Source organism: Oncorhynchus clarkii, chromosome 10 (genome assembly GCF_045791955.1).
Source record: "Oncorhynchus clarkii lewisi isolate Uvic-CL-2024 chromosome 10, UVic_Ocla_1.0, whole genome shotgun sequence".
Classification (NCBI taxonomy): domain Eukaryota; kingdom Metazoa; phylum Chordata; class Actinopteri; order Salmoniformes; family Salmonidae; genus Oncorhynchus; species Oncorhynchus clarkii.
In genome coordinates this window covers 33,091,222-33,108,517 of record NC_092156.1, presented here as the reverse complement: position 1 = coordinate 33,108,517, position 17,296 = coordinate 33,091,222, and the positions used below count along the sequence as shown (strand labels likewise).

General features: G+C 40.3%; 1 protein-coding gene across 1 annotated transcript in view; it reads right to left on the bottom strand.

Annotated features, from left to right (window-relative positions):
* Positions 1-3,420, bottom strand: part of LOC139418292 (cell adhesion molecule DSCAM-like) — a 168,892-nt gene extending 165,472 nt beyond the window's left edge. Inside the window, exon 1 of the mRNA XM_071167650.1 lies at positions 3,275-3,420. Within this exon, the coding sequence (XP_071023751.1) occupies positions 3,275-3,317 (43 nt within the window). The 5' untranslated portion in view covers positions 3,318-3,420. The remainder of the gene's footprint in view (positions 1-3,274) is intronic.
* Positions 3,421-17,296: the final 13,876 nt, after the last annotated feature.

The following is a 17,296-nucleotide window of genomic DNA, read 5'->3' as shown; positions in this document are numbered from 1 at the left end:
ATCTTCAAAAGAAGGAGTCTTCCTACTGGCAAGCACAGATGAAGGTGTGTGTTTAAATAAGAGGAAGCACACACACAGACAGACAGACAGACAGACAGACAGACAGACAGACAGACAGACAGACAGACAGACAGACAGACAGACAGAGAGAGAGAGAGTGCGCCAATTGAGGAGCATTGTTGTATATTTGCACTGATTATTAGTGTCCAATTGAGCGTGTGTCCAATTTGCCCCCTGGCATTGCTGAGCAAAAACAACATTATGCCATTTCCCCAATCTGTCTCTCCATTGATGTTCCCATCACATTTGGGTTTTAATAGAGATACTGATGCAAGAGCACTAGAAAAGTGTCATTGAAATCCACTCTACAATGCTTTTTATTTGTTGCAACTGCTAATTGTTTACGATTGCAAATTGTATCCACAGACAAGATGAGTTTGCACCTCAGCCGTGAAAATGGAAAGCAGCATTAAGTATACGCAACACAAAGTGTCCGGTAGATTTAAATGTTTAAATGTCAGGCTGTTGCTAAAAACAGAAAACATGATCTAACAACTTTTAAATAAATTGCTCCATACCTTCACATAAATCACAAACTATAAATACACAATCTAAAACAAGATCTAAAGCAAACAAAAAGACACGAGCTAACTATCACTGATTGGGGTAGTCAGTCCTGAAAAAATAACACAAACCTGGGAAAAATGTATCTTTGTCATCAGAATGATGGACAACTCACCACCAGAGTAACATCTTTAAAACATGCAATAATAACCTTCACATCCCCTCTCTCTATCTACAACAATATCACTGGGCTGCAGGAGTGATAGGTCTAATCCATGGTGAAGAACTTCCGGGGTCACCTGCCCAGAGCGCGGCCTTGCTCAGACCCAGTCCACACTGTGCCAACACTCATTAGCCATGTTTCCATAGAGACAGTAGAAGGGTAGCTGCTGCTTTCGCAACGGCTACTGGGGATCCTAATAAAATACCAAATACCAAAAGACCACCTCAGGAGCATGTGCTGCTAGATCACAACCCTAAAAGCCTTTATTTCTGGGATCCAGTATATCTCTCTCCCTCCCCCTCTCTCTCTTGCTGCCCAGAAGAGCTAGGCTACACATTGTACTATTCAAACAGAGGATAGTGCTGGTGATGTGGACGTTGCTTGGACATTAAAAAAAATACAAATCAGCACAATATGCAAAGTAGACGGATATCATAAGCAAAACTGCTGTATAAGACCTATTTTTTCACATGTTTTTGAAAGAAACAAGCACAAAAAAAAAGGAAAGAATACTGCATAATATTATTGTATGCAATTCCTGACCACAAAACAATCATTTGAATAACTTCAAAGATTGACAAAGTGACCCCTGCATAAAGTGCATCTGTCAATAAAACACAGCGCATCAACATCAACCACAGACGCTGCATGCATCATCATCCACAACGGTATTTTCATTCTAAGTTTCTATGCTGAACACTTGAGGAGCAGCCATTTTACAACGCTGTAGCCTGCTTGGTCAAAACACACTGTGAAGCCGTTCAAAAGCCTAGATAGAGATAGTGCTCTCAGCTCACACAGGGGTGTATTGTTGAACATCATGGATTTATATTTGTAATGGACATCATACTATTGAACAGGTGCTCTCTCTAGAACCAGTCACGCCTCAGTTGTGTTAAAATGCATTTGTACACGTCCCTCACTGCCTTAATGTATTCTCTGAGGCAAACAATGGCAGCCTCATTCAGTCCTTCAGCACTGCCACAAAATGGTTTTCCTGTCATCTTTAGTTGATGCATTGCCCTCTCTCCCCTCAGTTTACATGCATGTGTCCACTTTTCATTCCCTCCCGGCACCCTCCCTCCAGCCGTCCATCCGTCCATCTTTAAAAAGACCCTCTAAATGCCCCAATTTTCTCTCTTGCTCCATTCTACCCCCCCCCCCCCCCCTCCCCCTCACACACACACCCCTCACACACACACACCCTTCTTGTATTTGCTAAGGGTTCAGGCAGCCCCAACCCAAAATAGAATTTGCCTCCTATATATCCATCCATATTTTGTAGGAATTACAGGCCAATCACCTTTGCATTGTGTAAAACAAAAGGAGTGGGTTAAACTGTTTGAGTGGGAACACAGGGAAATGGGCGATAAGGGGCTTACCTCAACTCTTTTAATTATTATCCTGATGCCTCCATGTTTGTACTTGTAATATGGCGGGTGTAACGCCATAAAAAATGTTTTAAAAGACAGCACCAACCTAGTTGTTTCCTTTTGAAGTATTATCTCAAAGGATACCGGACTGATTGTACATAAATAAACAGATTATCTTGTGCAAAAATGAATTTACTTCATCCCTAGATGCTACTGCATTTTATTTTTTATATAAAACATTCATTTGCCTATTGCCTCTCCCATATAGCAAATAAGCATACATTTTTTTCAATTAATTAATATACAGTATGTGGCTAGGAGAAATCATTGCATTTTATTAAGTGGTACACTATTTAAGTGTAATTCACATGTGATTATGCTGTTATGAATGAATATATGGAATTGCTAATTGTATTGATGTAAGTATGTAAATTAGCTACAATAATCCCTAATTGGTAATTATGAAGAAAAATTAACTTTAAAAAAAATTAAACATGAAGTTAATCTTCTAAACAGTTTTTAAAATAAATCAAAATACACAATATCACTAAATTTCATTAGATTCAAAATGCAAAAAGTACAATTAGACCAAACTGAAATAAGGTTACTTATTATTGAAGTCTAACCTGAGAAAAGTATCAAAATGATACAAGCATTTAGCTAATATTTTCATATAAAGCCACCAGGGAAATAAAATATAAGCATCACCCCACATACACTGCCTATGTACTGTTACACTATTCTAGAAATTTCTTATAAAATATTATGTTGATTTCCCCAATGAAAAAAGTAGAGTCTCGAATGTTTTATTCCGTGTTTTTAAATCAGTGTTTTCACATAGTTGTATCCAACTATAGGCATTAGGTAATTAACCTGGATGTGACTGGCAGGCATAGCACAGCTAGGGTCCTTCTGCGGCTGCCCAATCCAACCTCGCTCTCCCCATGGCCTCTCAGGACATAGCATCAGCCCTTAACTATTTCATTTTCTCACAAAATCAATTATATTATTCCGAAAATAATCAACACAGAGCTTGTAGGCTATATCTGGTAAGTTTTGTTCAGAGGTAAATGAACATAAATTCATTAAGTTCATTTTAGAGAGCACAACTCACCATTCAAGATGCACTGGAAAAAGATGATAGCCAATATCCACATGCCCCGCTCCGTTCAATATCCAAGCTATGCTTTTTCTTATTTTCACTCCACACACTTTCTTCCTTAGATGTTCTTTATATTTCTTCAATATGTCAATAGCAATGGACGATGGTCTGTACAAATCAGTCTCTCTCTCTCTCTCTCGCTCTCTCTCTCTCTCTCTCTCTCTCTCTCTCTCTCTCTCTCTCTCTCTCTCTCTCTCTATGTTGGGAAGAGGAGGTATGAGCTTCTGGTGATTGTGTTTTGGTAAGAGCTGAGATCGAACTGTAGGCCTACGTCTCCCTTGAAGTGGCAACGCCGTGCCTTAGTGCAGCCTTCCCGGCGTTTGGGCGCGATACTCTGCGGGATTCGCCTTCTTGAGCTCCGGTCCAGGTGAGTGCTGCTGAGACTGGAGGTTGAAGACGCGACACGAGGAGGGTTAAACGCAATGTGCACAGGTGGAATTCCCAAAGAAAATAAAGAATGAAGTTAAAAATTCGAATTTCATAAGAATGAAAACACCTATGAATAAATAATGAAACAAAAAAAGTTTCCAGTGACCAAAATCATAAAGTTGGATTTGGAAAAAAATTATGTATGAATTTTTAAGCAGGAGGCAATAGTTGTTGGCTGAAGCCTAGTGAAAACTAATTTCATTTTCACCGCCTCTCTCCATCCAACAAGCAACAAGCACACGCATCTTCCCGCAGCCGTACAAATCACACTGGTCCCTGCGCTAACCTTCCCTGGCTCAGAGCATTATGGAATAACCCTCGCCTCCTCCGCAGCCGCTTTTCTTCTTCATTGCCTTAAAGGTGCAGCAGCTCGCCACTCCATCCCTTCAGCTGAGCGCTAGATTTCATGCAGGGGCTTGTCTCCACTCCGTATGAGAGACAGGATACCAAGGTGTCCATTCAGGGTAAAATATATTAATATTGCCTACGTTAAAATAATCAAGTGATTATTAGCCCAATGATTATTCTAATCCACTCCAGCCCCGAAAAAAATCTAAATGATCTCAATGTGAAGACATCAAGTCATGTCCTTTAATGTGTTTTCTGTATAATTTATGAGCCCCGCGGGCGTGTTGGGATTCAGCCAGCCTTTGACTGCATTTATTAATTGACCTTGACAAATATGAGCAGCGGCCTTCCTCGCACCAGGGGCGTCAACAGCAGCCATGTCAGGAACCCCTGATCGTGTGACTAGGGAGACCACACAGGAGATGTATCCAATCCATCAGCCGATAGCCTAGCCAACTACACGCTCAAAATGGTCGGTGAATGGTTGGATAAGAATAGCCTCTACTGCGGCATGTTAATGTTGTCGAAGTGCCATAGCCTCAGCCGACTCACCTCAGCCTCACTATCACCAGCAAAAAAATACTGTTTTCTTTTGTCACGTGCTGCACATCTTCCCGTGGTTTCCCTCCTGTCAAGTTTTGAGGTTCGTGAAAAATTCATTTCAAAGCTGCAAGCCAACATATTGAACACAATGCAAATGCAGTAATGTTAAAATACAAATAGCCATGCGAATGTAATTTACTAAAACTAAATGGAATATTTTGATTTGTCAATATAATCAAACAGAAATGAAAATAGATGTATAGCCTAATATAGACATACATTTAGGCCTAGCCTATAATGTGCAACAACATGGTTAGGCCTATACAGCAATTACGAACTGTGATCTGGAAAAATAGGCCTGCATTGTTTGTAATATAAAAAATATTTGAAATACATGGCTTACAGGGGTTTTAAGTTTGAGCATGTTTTCTGTGTATTTCTGACACAGAGACAACCACTCAATTCTCACAACAGATTAGCACCATGAGCAATGCTTTTTAATTGAACCTCTGGGATTGCTTCAAAAGGTTATTATATGAAAGACCAGTACTAAGAGAGTAGACATCATTCTGATACTCAGGATTACACTACTTTCCATTACATGAATATTCCTTTGATGTGAATAAGAGTTATTTTACGCTATACAAAATGAAACAATGGAGTTATGCCAGTGCATTGTTTATCACATGGATATTTTTCTATTCTATTCGGTCTACTCTTTTCTATAATCAAGTGTTATGATATATTTGTGCTCCCGAGTGGCGCAGCGGTCTAAGACACTGCAGCTCAGTGCAAGAGGTGTCACTACAGTACCTGGTTAGATTCTAGGCTGGATCACATAATGCCGTGATAGGGCGGCACACAATTGGCCCAGCGTTGTCCTGGTTTGGCCAGAGTAGGCAGTCATTGTAAATAAGAACTTGTTCTGACTTGCCTAGTTAAATAAAAAATATATATAGTATGATAATGATGATTTCAGTAACATAATAGAGATATAATACACTGTTCTATTTAATTATGTAATCAGTATCAATAGTATACCCTAGAGCAGGGAGACTGTATATGTATTGTCATCCTGGCCTGCCAGTGTCTTTGTTCTGTTTAGTGGGCCAGTCAAACTGCAGCACTCTCCGCCTAATGCAGCCTCTGTCTCATATACTTAGCATCCACATCAGACCTGTACATGCACTGCACTAGGAATATAAGACCCGTCTGTCACTAGCCATGCAGTGTGTGCTGTGCCAGTGGCCACCCAGACCAAAATAAGACATATGATTAACATTAAGCCTGTCTTCAATCCTCCCAACCAAGATGGAATGCAATGAGGTCTTCAAATGGACACTAATATGCTGTGTAGTCTACATGATTGTACTTTTTTAAACTATTTGTGATTGAGCAGTGTTGATTTTGGTTATTGTCATTTTCTCTCTCGCTCTCTCCAGTGAGGGGTGTGTGTGTTGTTCATCCAGTTATGGCGCTGTTCTTGGTGATCTCCACAGCTCCAGTCCTCTCTGCCTGCTCCTGGCTGCCTCTGCAACCTGGTCTCAGAGCATTTCCTATTATTCTGTACGTAAATCCAAGACACCCATTTAGTATGTTATGTTGGTATGATATGTATTAATTTGTCAATGTCCATCATTCATTTCGTACGATATGTTATGAATTATAATGTAACGAATATTCAAAACATGCAATATGTTACGAATGTTTTAAATGTACAATATGTTACAAATTTGCAAAACATATGAAATGTTATGAATTCTAATTTGGTGTGGCTAACGTTAGCTAGGTTAGGGATTAAGGTTAGCAGCTAGTGTTAGGGGTTAGGGTTAAGGTTAGGAGTTACATTAAAGGGTTAGGGTTAGGGGAAGGGTTAGCTAAAAGCATTAACGTTAGGACTAGGGGAAGGGTTAGCTAACATGCTATGTAGTTGCAAAGTAACTAAACAATAGTAAGTAGTTAAGTAACCATAGCAAACGTAACATATCATACTAATTTAAGTGTGCCAAATTTACGTTTTCTATGTTACGCCTAGTCTATGACACCAGGCTGGGCTGCCTGTCTCTCTGCAGACACTGGTCTCTCTGCAGTCTGCATGCCTGCCATTTTCAACGCCCACTAGCCTTTTCAACTGGATTATTAAAACAGTTTATTGAATACTGTAGCTCTGAAGCTCTCACCAATCGCTAAACAGCTTAGCTCTTCAAATATGGCAGCTTTCTTACATTTACATTTTAGTCATTTAGCAGAAGCTGTTAACAATATTAAGCATTTTCTCAGAGAATTTTATTAATGTTATTATTAGCATTTATCTTTGTTTATCAATCTATTGTTAAATTTATAATGTTTTTTGTCTTTTTCATTAATAGGCCTATCATCCTTAACCGATGTATTATTTCTCAAATAGTTGTGAATGGTATAACAATTTCTTTCTTGTTCTGTTGTAATGCTAATGTGAATTAGCGAAAGATTTGACCTGATTAGCCACCTTTCTCATCAATTTTGTGCATATGTTTCATGATTCATATATTCATCTGAAGTCAAATGAAACAACAAAGGTTATTTTAGTCAGTGGCTTTAATCCCAGTGGTTTGTTTGGGTATAAGGAGATCAGCTTTAAAATCAATGTCTGAATGGTCATAATCCCATGGTCTCTAATCCTTAGTTTTGCCACATGATTTGCTATGAGGAGGTTAAGATGAAATCAAAGGTATTATGGCTCTAGATCTTATATCGTGGCAATGATCTAGTCAACACAAAATCCATACAGACAATCAGCATCCAGCCAGTCTCAGTACAGAAGCTGAAAATGTAAAAGTTTGAAAATACATGAACAGATTAAAGTAGCTTTTTTACAAATGATTTGAAACAAGGACGCGGTTTTCACTACAGACTGTATCATGTCATTCAATTGCACATGGCTTTTGACAGAGTTTGTTTAATTTCCTGTGATACCAAATCTCCAAGCTTCTCCCAAATCACAACTGTTATGGTATGTGCATTTGTATTGTGTTCTCAATATTCCATGATGTTCTCTTATAACATTTCAATAAAAAAAAGCTGTCTTGTTGTTGTTGTTGGTGTTACTGTGTGTCAGGTGACTGTATCCCATACTTCTCTGCAGGAGCGGCTTGTTCTCCCTGAGCTTCCACAGCGCCACAGAAAGAAAGAAAATGGCAGAATCTCTGTTTCACCATCCCTTTGTTGTCCAAAACAATGGCTCTAAGAGATACAGACAGATAAAAGGGGGATGGTGAAAGGAAGAGAGAAAGCGATAGAGAGATAGAGAGCGAGCAAGAGAGACAGCTAGGGAGGGAGAAGGCTGATTTGAGGCTAGTTGCACTATCCATCTATTATGGTAAATAAAATGTGAGTGCAACAGCGAGCCTGTTCAAGGCACTCAATACGGAGACACGGTATCCGAAAGAGCCTACATTGTGACATGCACTCGTCAAGACGCAAGTACACAGGCTTTACCAAAACACTGCAGTAGATGTTCGCTCATGTCTGGGCGATTAGGATAGACCAAAAGCATGTGAGAAGTGTGATGTTGATGGAACAGTCAGTGTAGGCCTCAGTGAACTCACCATCAAAACATACAGTAACAAATGATCATTTGAAAAAATTATAATTTGGTATTCATGGTAATGGAGAGCTTGCCCCTTGCGTGAAAACTCAAAGGTCGAGTATTTTGATAATATTAAAACCACAATTAAACCCCAACCCATCTTACAGTCTTTGATAGAAGACAACCAAATCAAATAAAATGTTATTTGTTACATGCGCCGAATACAACAGGTGTAGTAGACCTTACAGTGAAATGCTTACTTACAAGCCATTAACCAACAATGCACTTTTAAGAAAAATACCCCCCAAAAAATTAAGAAGTAAAAGTAACAAATAATTCAAGAGCAGCAGTAAAATAACAATAGCGAAGCTATATACTGGGAGTACCGGTACAGAGTCAATGTGGGGGGGCACCGGTTAGTCGAGGTAATTGAGGTAATATGTACATGTAGGGAGAGGTATTAAAGTGACTATGCATAGATGATAACAACAGAGAGTAGCAGTGGTGTAAAGGGGGGGGGGGGGGCAATGCAAATAGTCTGGGTAGCCTTTTGATTAGATGTTCAGGATTCTTATGACTTGGGGGTACAAGCTGTCTAGAAGCCTCTTGGACCTAGACTTGGCGCTCCAGTACCGCTTGCCGTGCGGTAGCAGAGAGAACAGTCTATGACTAGAGTGGCTGGAGTCTTTGAACATTTTTAGGGCCTTCCTCTGACACCGCCTGGTATAGAGGGCCTGGATGGCAGGAAGCTTGGCCCCAGTGATGTACTGGGCCGTACGCACTACCCTCTGTAGTGCCTTGCAGTCGGAGGCCGAGCAGTTGTTATACCAGTTATATCAGGATGCTCTTGATTGTGCAGCTGTAGAACCTTTTGAGGATCTGAGGACCCATGCCAAATCTTTTCAGTCTCCTGATTGGAAATAGGTTTTGTCGTACCGTCTTCAGGACTGTCTTGGTGTGCTTGGAACATGTTAGTTTGTTGGTGATGTGGATGCCAAGGAACTTGAAGCTCTCAACCTAATCCACTCCAACCCCATCAATGAGAATGGGGGGGTACTCAGTCCTCCTTTTCCTGTAGTCCACAATAATCTTCTTTGTCTTGATCACTTTGAGGGAGAAGTTGTTGTTCTTGCAACACTCGGTCAGGTCTCTGACTTCCTCCCTATAGGCTAGCTTTGCATTGTCGGCGATCAGGCCTACCACTGTTGTGTCGTCAGCAAACTTAATGATGGTGTTGGAGTCGTGCCTGGCCGTGCAGTCATGAGTGAACAGAGAGTACAGGAGGGGACTGAGCACGCACCCCTGAGGGGCCCCCGTGTTGAGGATCAGCCTGGTGGATATGTTGTCACCTACCCTTACCACCTGGGGGCAGCCCGTCAGGAAGTCCAGGATCCAGTTGCAGAAGGAGGCGTTTAGTCCCAGGGTCCTTAGCTTATTGATGAGCTTTGAGGGCTCTATGGTGTTGAACTCTGAGCTGTAGGTTACCTTAGTGTTCTTGGGCACAGGGACTATGGTGGTCTGCTTGAAACATGTTGGTATTACAGACTCAGACAGGGAGAGGTTAAAAATGTCAGTGAAGGCACTTGCCAGTTGGTCAGCGCATGCTGAATGTTGACCTGTTTAAAGGTCTTTCTCACATCGGCTGCAGAGAGCGTGATCACACAGTCGTCCAGAACAGCTGGTGCTCTCATGCATGTTTCAGTGCAATTTGCCTCGAAACGAGCAAATAAGTTATTTAGCTCGTCTGGTAGGCTCGTGTCACTGGGCAGCTCTCGACTGTGCTTCCTTTTTCTAGTCTGTAATAGTTTGCAAGCCCTGCCACATCCGACGAGCGTCAGAGCCGGTGTAGTCTGATTCGATATTCAATCTTGTAATGACACTTTGCTTGTTTGATGGTTTGTTGGAGGGAATAGCGGGATTTCTTATAAGCTTCCGGGTTAGAGTCCCGCTCCTTGAAATCGGCAGCTCTACCCTTTAGCTCAGTGCGAATGTTACCTGTAATCCATGGCTTCTGGTTGGGGTATGTACGTACAGTTACTGTGGGGACAACGTCCTCGATGCGCTTATTGATAAAGCCAGTGACTGATGTGGTGTACTCCTCAATGCCATCGGAAGAATCCCGGAACATATTGCAGTCTGGGCTAGCAAAACAGTCCTGTAGTTTAGCAGCTACTTCATCTGCCCACGTTTTTATAGACCGAGTCACTGGTGCTTCCTGCTTTAATTTTTGCTTGTAAGCAGGAATCAGGAGGACAACATTATGGTCAGTACACTTCCTGGTAATCCGTCTGGCCCTCCGGCCTTGTGAATGTTGACCTGTTTAAAGGTCTTACTCAAAATAAGGGTCCGATCCTTAAGAGGTTTTAAAGGTCTTACATCGGCTGCGGAGAGCATGATCACACAGTCGACGAGCGTTGGAGCCGGTGTAGTACGATTCGATCTTAGTCCTGTATTGATGCTTTGCCTGTTTGATGGTTCGTCGGAGGGCATTCTCCAGTAATGGAGAATTCATTTGAATGAGCTCAATTTGAAATGTGTGTAATACCCTGTTAAAACCATCTATTAGAAACACTATGTTTTACTACCACCTTTGCTGTTGAGACTATTTTGCTATGCATTGCTTCAAATAATGTCTTGCTTTCATATGCAAACTTTTGAAAAAAATGACAAGTCAATCTTTTAAAGGTGCAATATGTTCACCTAATTTCAGTTTGTGACAAAACAAGAAGTCTGTAACGATCGTCTGTGGTGGAAGAAGGTGAGGACCAAAGCGCAGCGTGGTAAGAGTTCATGTTTTTAATAAAATAACTGAACAAAACAGCAAACGACAAACTAACAGTCCTGTAAGGTGAATGAAAAAACACTAAACAGGAAATAAACACCCACAACTCAAAAGTGAAACCAGGCTACCTAAGTATGATTCTCAATCAGGAACAACGATTGACAGCTGCCTCTGATTGAGAACCATACCAGGCCGAACACATAAAATCCCAAATTATAGAAAAAAGAACATAGACAACCCACCCAACTCACGCCCTGACCATACTGAAACAAAGACATAATAAAATAACTAAGGTCAGAACGTGACACAGTCATTGTGTAAAGAATCATTGTACTGCTGTGAAATATATTTTCCATAACCCATAATATTGTATTATCAGAGGTTTGAAACTAAAATTAAGAACTGGAAGCATAGAAAGAAAAAGAGAAAAAGCCTCAAACTGTAACCAATGCCTACAACCTGGTTCAGGTTATCAGTCAACCTACCAGGGTATTTACAAACAGCACAGTAATTAAATCATCAACATGTATTGATCACATCTTTACTAATGCTGCAGAAATCTGCTTTAAAGATCTGTCCAAATCCAATGAATGTAGTGATCACAATATAGTAGCCATATCTAGGAAAACCTAAGTTCCAAAGGCTGGGCCTAATCTAGTGTATAAGAGGTCATACAAAATGTTTTGTGGTGATTCCTATGTTGATGATGTAAAGAATATTTGCTGGTCTGTGGTGTGTAATGAGGAGCAACCAGACGCTGCACGTGACACATTTATGAAATTGCTTATTCCAGTAATGAATAAGCATGCACCCATTAAGACAATGACTGTAAAACGATTAAATCCCTGTGGATTGATGAGGAATTGAAAAATTGTATGTTTGAGAGGGTGGAGTCAAAAGGAATGACAAATAAGTCTGTCTGCATGACCGATTGGCAAACGTACACTACGCTGAATAAAAAGAAGAAGAAGAAACTGTACTATGAAACAAAGATTAATGATGTAAAGAATTATAGTAAAAAGCTTTGGAGCACCTTAAATGAAATTTTGGGCAAATGGCAAACTAAAGCTTCATCATTCATTGAATCAGAAGTCTCACTAATCACAAAACTCACTGATATTGCCAACTACGATTTATTTTTTAATTGGCAAGATTAGCAAACTTAGGCATGACATGACAGCAACAAATGCCGACACTACACATCTAAGTATAACTGACCAAATTATGAAAGACAAGCATTGCAATTTTGATTTTGAAAATGACTTGGAAGAGCTGAAAAAATGATTGTTGTCTATCAACAATTACAAGCCACCAGGGTCTGACAACTTGGACGGAAATTGACTGAGGATAATAGTAGACAATATTGCCATTCTTATTTGCTATATCTTCAATCTAAGCCTACAATAAAGTTTGTACCCTCAGAACTGGAGGGAAGCAAAAGTAATTCTGCTACCCAAGAAAAGTAAACTTTTGGAAAAAAATTGTGCTTGACCAGATACAATGCTATTTTACAGTGAACAAATTGACAACAGACTTTCAGCATGCGTATAGGGAAGGACATTCAACATGCACGGCAATTACACAAATGACACAAATGACTGATTGGCTGAGAGAAATTGATGTAAAAATGATTGTGGGAGCTGTTTTGTTAGACTTCAGTGTCGCTTTTGTCATTATTGATCATAGTCTGCTGTTGGAAAAAAACATACACCGTTCAAAGGTTTGGGACCACTTAGAAACGTCCTTTTTTTAAAGAAAAGCACATTTTTTATCCATTAAAATAACATCAAATTGATCAGAAATACAGTGAAGACATTGTTAATGTTGTAAATGACTATTGTAGCTGGAAACTGATTATTTTTCTATGGAATATTTACATAGGTGTACAGAGGCCCATTATCAGCAACCATCACTCCTGTGTTCCAATGGCACGTTGTGTTAGCTAATCTAAGTTTATCATTGGCAGCGTCATTAAATAGTACCCGCAAAACACCAGTCTCAACGTCAACAGTGAAGAAGCCGACTCCAGGATGCTGGCCTTCCAGGTAGAATTCCTCTGTCCAGTGTGTGTTCTTTTGCCCATCTTAATCTTTTCTTTTTATTGGCCAGTCTGAGATATGGCTTTTTCTTTGGAACTCTGCCTAGAAGGTCAGCATCCCGGAGTCGCCTCTTCACTGTTGACGTTGAGACTGGTGTTTTGCGGGTACTATTTAATGAAGCCACCAGTTGAGGACTTGTGAGGCGTCTGTTTCTCAAACTAGACACTCTAATGTACTTGTCCTCTTTCTCAGTTGTGCACTGGGGCCTCCCACTCATCTTTCTATTCTGGTTAGAGACAGATTGCGTTGTTCTGTGAAGGGAGTAGTACACAGTGTTGTACGAGATGTTTAGTTTCTTGACAATTTCTCGCATGGAATAGCCTTCATTTCTCAGAACAAGAATAGACTGAATATACTTTTTTTCAGAAAAAAGTGCTTTGTTTCTGGCCATTTTGAGCCTGTAATCAAACCCACAAATGCTGATGCTCCAGATACTCAACTAGTCTAAAAACCTGTTTTATTGCTTCTTTAATCAGAAAAACAGTTTTCAGCTCTGCTAACATAATTGCAAAAGGGTTTTCTAAAGATCAATTAGCCTTTTAAAATGATAACGTGCCATTGAAACACCCCCTGCTATATTGTGGACAAATAGTTACCTGTCTAACAGAACATGGAGGGTGTTATTTAATGGAAGCCTCTCCAACATAATCCAGGCAGAATCAGGAATTCCCCAGGGTAGCTGTCTAGGCCCCTTACTTTTTAAAATCATTACTAATGACCTGCCATTGGCTCTGAGTAAAGCTTGTGTGTCTATGTATGCAGGTGACTTAACACTATACACGTCAGCTACTACAGTGAGTGAAATCACTGCAACACTTAACAAAGAACTGCAGTCAGTTTCAGAATGGGTGGCAAGAAATAAGCTTGTCCTAAATATTTCTAAAACTTAAAGCATTGTAGTTGGGACAAATCATTCACTAAACCCTAAACCTAAACTCAATTTTGTATTGAATAATGTGGAAATTGAGCAAGTTGAGGAGACTAAACTGCTTGGAGTAACCCTGGATTGTAAACTGTCATGGTCAAAACATGTTGATGCAACAGTATCTAAGATGGGGAGAAGTCTGCCCATAATAAAGCTTTGCTCTGCCTTCATAACAACACTATCAACAAGGCAGGTGCACAAAGAGAAACTTAGGAAAATTACAACTGGCTCAGCTGTTCCGGAAGACTGTGTGATCACGCTCTCCGCAGCCAATGTGAGTAAGACCTTTAAACAGGTCAACATTCACAAGGCCGCAGGATCAGACAGATTACCAGGACGTGTACTGCGAGCATGCGCTGACCAACTAGCAAGTGTCTTCAATGACATTTTCAACCTCTCCCTGTCCGAGTCTGTAATACCAATATGTTTTAAGCAGACCACCATAGTCCCTTTGCCCAAGAACCCTAAGGTAACCTGCCTAAATGACTACCGACCCGTAGCACTCAAGTCTGTAGCCATGAAGTGCTTTAAAAGGCTGGTCATGGCTCACATCAACACCATTATCCCAGGAACCCTAGACCCACCCCAATTTGCATACCGCCCCAACAGATCCACAGATGGTGAATTTGGTCGGGTAGCACAAAAAGTTACATATTGCAGCTTTAAGAAGTTCATAATTGTATTGTTCACCTAATTATTTTGTGCCTTTTTGTCACTCGAACTGGTGATGCTGCATTTAACATCAGGAGAAGAGAGACAACACTGTTGTTGAGATTTAACTTTTACATCTGTGAAGATACAAATTGCATTTAACAAAGCGACTTGCTAAATCATACTTACCTCTTATAAGTCTAGAGAAAGTCTAGTTAAATATCGATCTATGGAAATGACGTGAATTCGACTGCTGTGTGGAGGATTAACCAACGTTGCAACCGGAGCTATCCTGGCTTCGTTAGATCAGGAGCTGTAGAGGATGGCTTTGTTCCGAGACGTGCAGAGGACTTCTTTTATGACGCTGGACATATTTTCTATTACATGCAGGGCATTTTTTGCAATGGATTACAGATAGGCATTGGCCTTAGAATTATTGTTTCAAGGGGTTCGCTATAGTACCGTGATTAACATTGGTTTTCCATTCATTTTCTGAATCATTCATCTTTTATCAACATTCATTGAGCTCCAACGTGTCAACGTTTGCTTGCAAGCTTGCTAAGTTGAACAGAGCAGTGACTGAGTTTTAAAAGTGCACTCTATACCCGGGGCATTCTATTTTTATTTCTGTATTGTGATTGATTGTGTTGTGTGACTGATCATTCTTATCTGATAGTACATCCAGCAGCATACCACCCTGCATCCCACTGCTGGCTTGCTTCTGAAGCTCAGCAGGGTTGGTCCTGGATGGGAGACCAGATGCTGCTGGAAGTGGTGTTGAAGGGCCAGTAGGAGGCACCCTTTCCTCTGGATGTGGAAAAAGTCAAGGGGTCTGAATGCCTTTCTGAATGCACTGTATATTTACATACATTTTTTTCAACTGGTACCAGGGGACCTTCAGATGAGTCTTGTGAGACCCGTGGGCTTCCTAGAGCAAAATAACCGACATGTACAATACCAGTCAAAAGTTTGGACACACCTACTCATTCAACATTTTTCTTTATGTTTTACTATTTTCTACATTGTAGACATCAAAACTATGGATAACACAAATGGAATAATGTAGTAACCAAAAAAGTGTTAAACAAATCAAAATATATTTTAGATTATTGAAAGAAGCCCCCCTTTGCCTTGAAGACAGCTTTGCACACTCTTGGCATTCTCTCAACCAGCTTCATGAGGAATGTTTTTCCAACAGTCTTGAAGGAGTTTCCACATAGGCTGAGCACTTGCTTTTGCTTTTCCTTCACTCTGTGGTCCAATGCTGGTTAAGAGTGCCTTGAATTCAAAAAAGAAATCACAGACAGTGTCACCAGAAAACCACCCCCACACCATCAAACCTCCTCCTCCATGCTTCACGAGGAGAGCCACATATGGGGAGATCATCCGTTCACCTACTCGGCGTCTCAGAAAGACACGGCTGTTGGAACCAAAAATCTCAAATTTGGACTCATCAGATCTAAGGACAGATTTTCAACTGTCTAATGTCCATTGCTCAAATGTATTAAGAAGGAAATAAACATATTAGGAAGGTACACCTGTTAATTGAAATGCATTCCAGGTGACTACCTAATGAAGCTGGTTGAGAGAATGCCAAGAGTGTGCAAAGCTGTCATCAAGGCAAAGGTTGGTCATTTGAAGAATCTCAAATTTTAAATATATTTTGATTATTTTTTGGTTACTACATTATTCCAAATGTGTTATTTAATTGTTTGGATGTCTTCACTATTATTGTAGAATGTAGTAAAAGAAAAGAAAAACCCTTGAATGAGTAGGTGTTCTAAAACTTTTGACCAGTAGTGGAATCACTGGCAACTTTAATAATCGAACACTAGTCACTTTAATAATGTTTACATATTGCTTTACTCATCTCATATGTATATACTGTATTCAATTCTACTGTATTTAATCAATGCCACTCCGACATTGCAAGTGCTAATATTTATATATTTCTTAATTCCATTCTTTTACTTTTAGATTTGTGTATTGTTAGATACTACTGCACTGTTGGAGCTAGGAACACAAGCATTTCTCTACACCCACAATAATAATCGGCTAAATATGTGTATATGACCAATAACATTTGATTTGATCTATGCTCTATCAACTGAGCTACCCAGGACTATATAAGTGGAAGTACCATGGTACATTTTTGTAAGGGAGTGGAGGATACCTAGCCAGATGCACATTTGAATGCATTCAACTGAAATGTGTCTTCTGCATTTAACCCAATGCAGAAGAGGTGCAGGGGGCTGCCTTAATTGACATCCACATCATTGGCACCTGTGGAGCTGTTGCTGTGGGTTCACTGCCTTGTTCAAGGGCATATTTTTCCACCTTGGGGTTTGAACCAGTGACCTTTTGGTGTTGGCCCAATGCTCTTAACCACCAGGCTACCTGCCAAATTAATGCATAGAACTGCATGAAATTAGTTAAACATTTGCATTATATTCTCTCCGCTCCATGGCAAATAGGCAGAATTGCAGCAGACTTGCTTCAAAACTGAAAAATGTTCTCTACGCTGTCAAGAGGAGGGCCGCTAAAATGTTTTGCTCACAACCAAATTTTACGTAGGGCCCCCAAAAGGCTAGGGCCGGCTCTGAGTGCATGTGTTGGTATGGATGTGGGT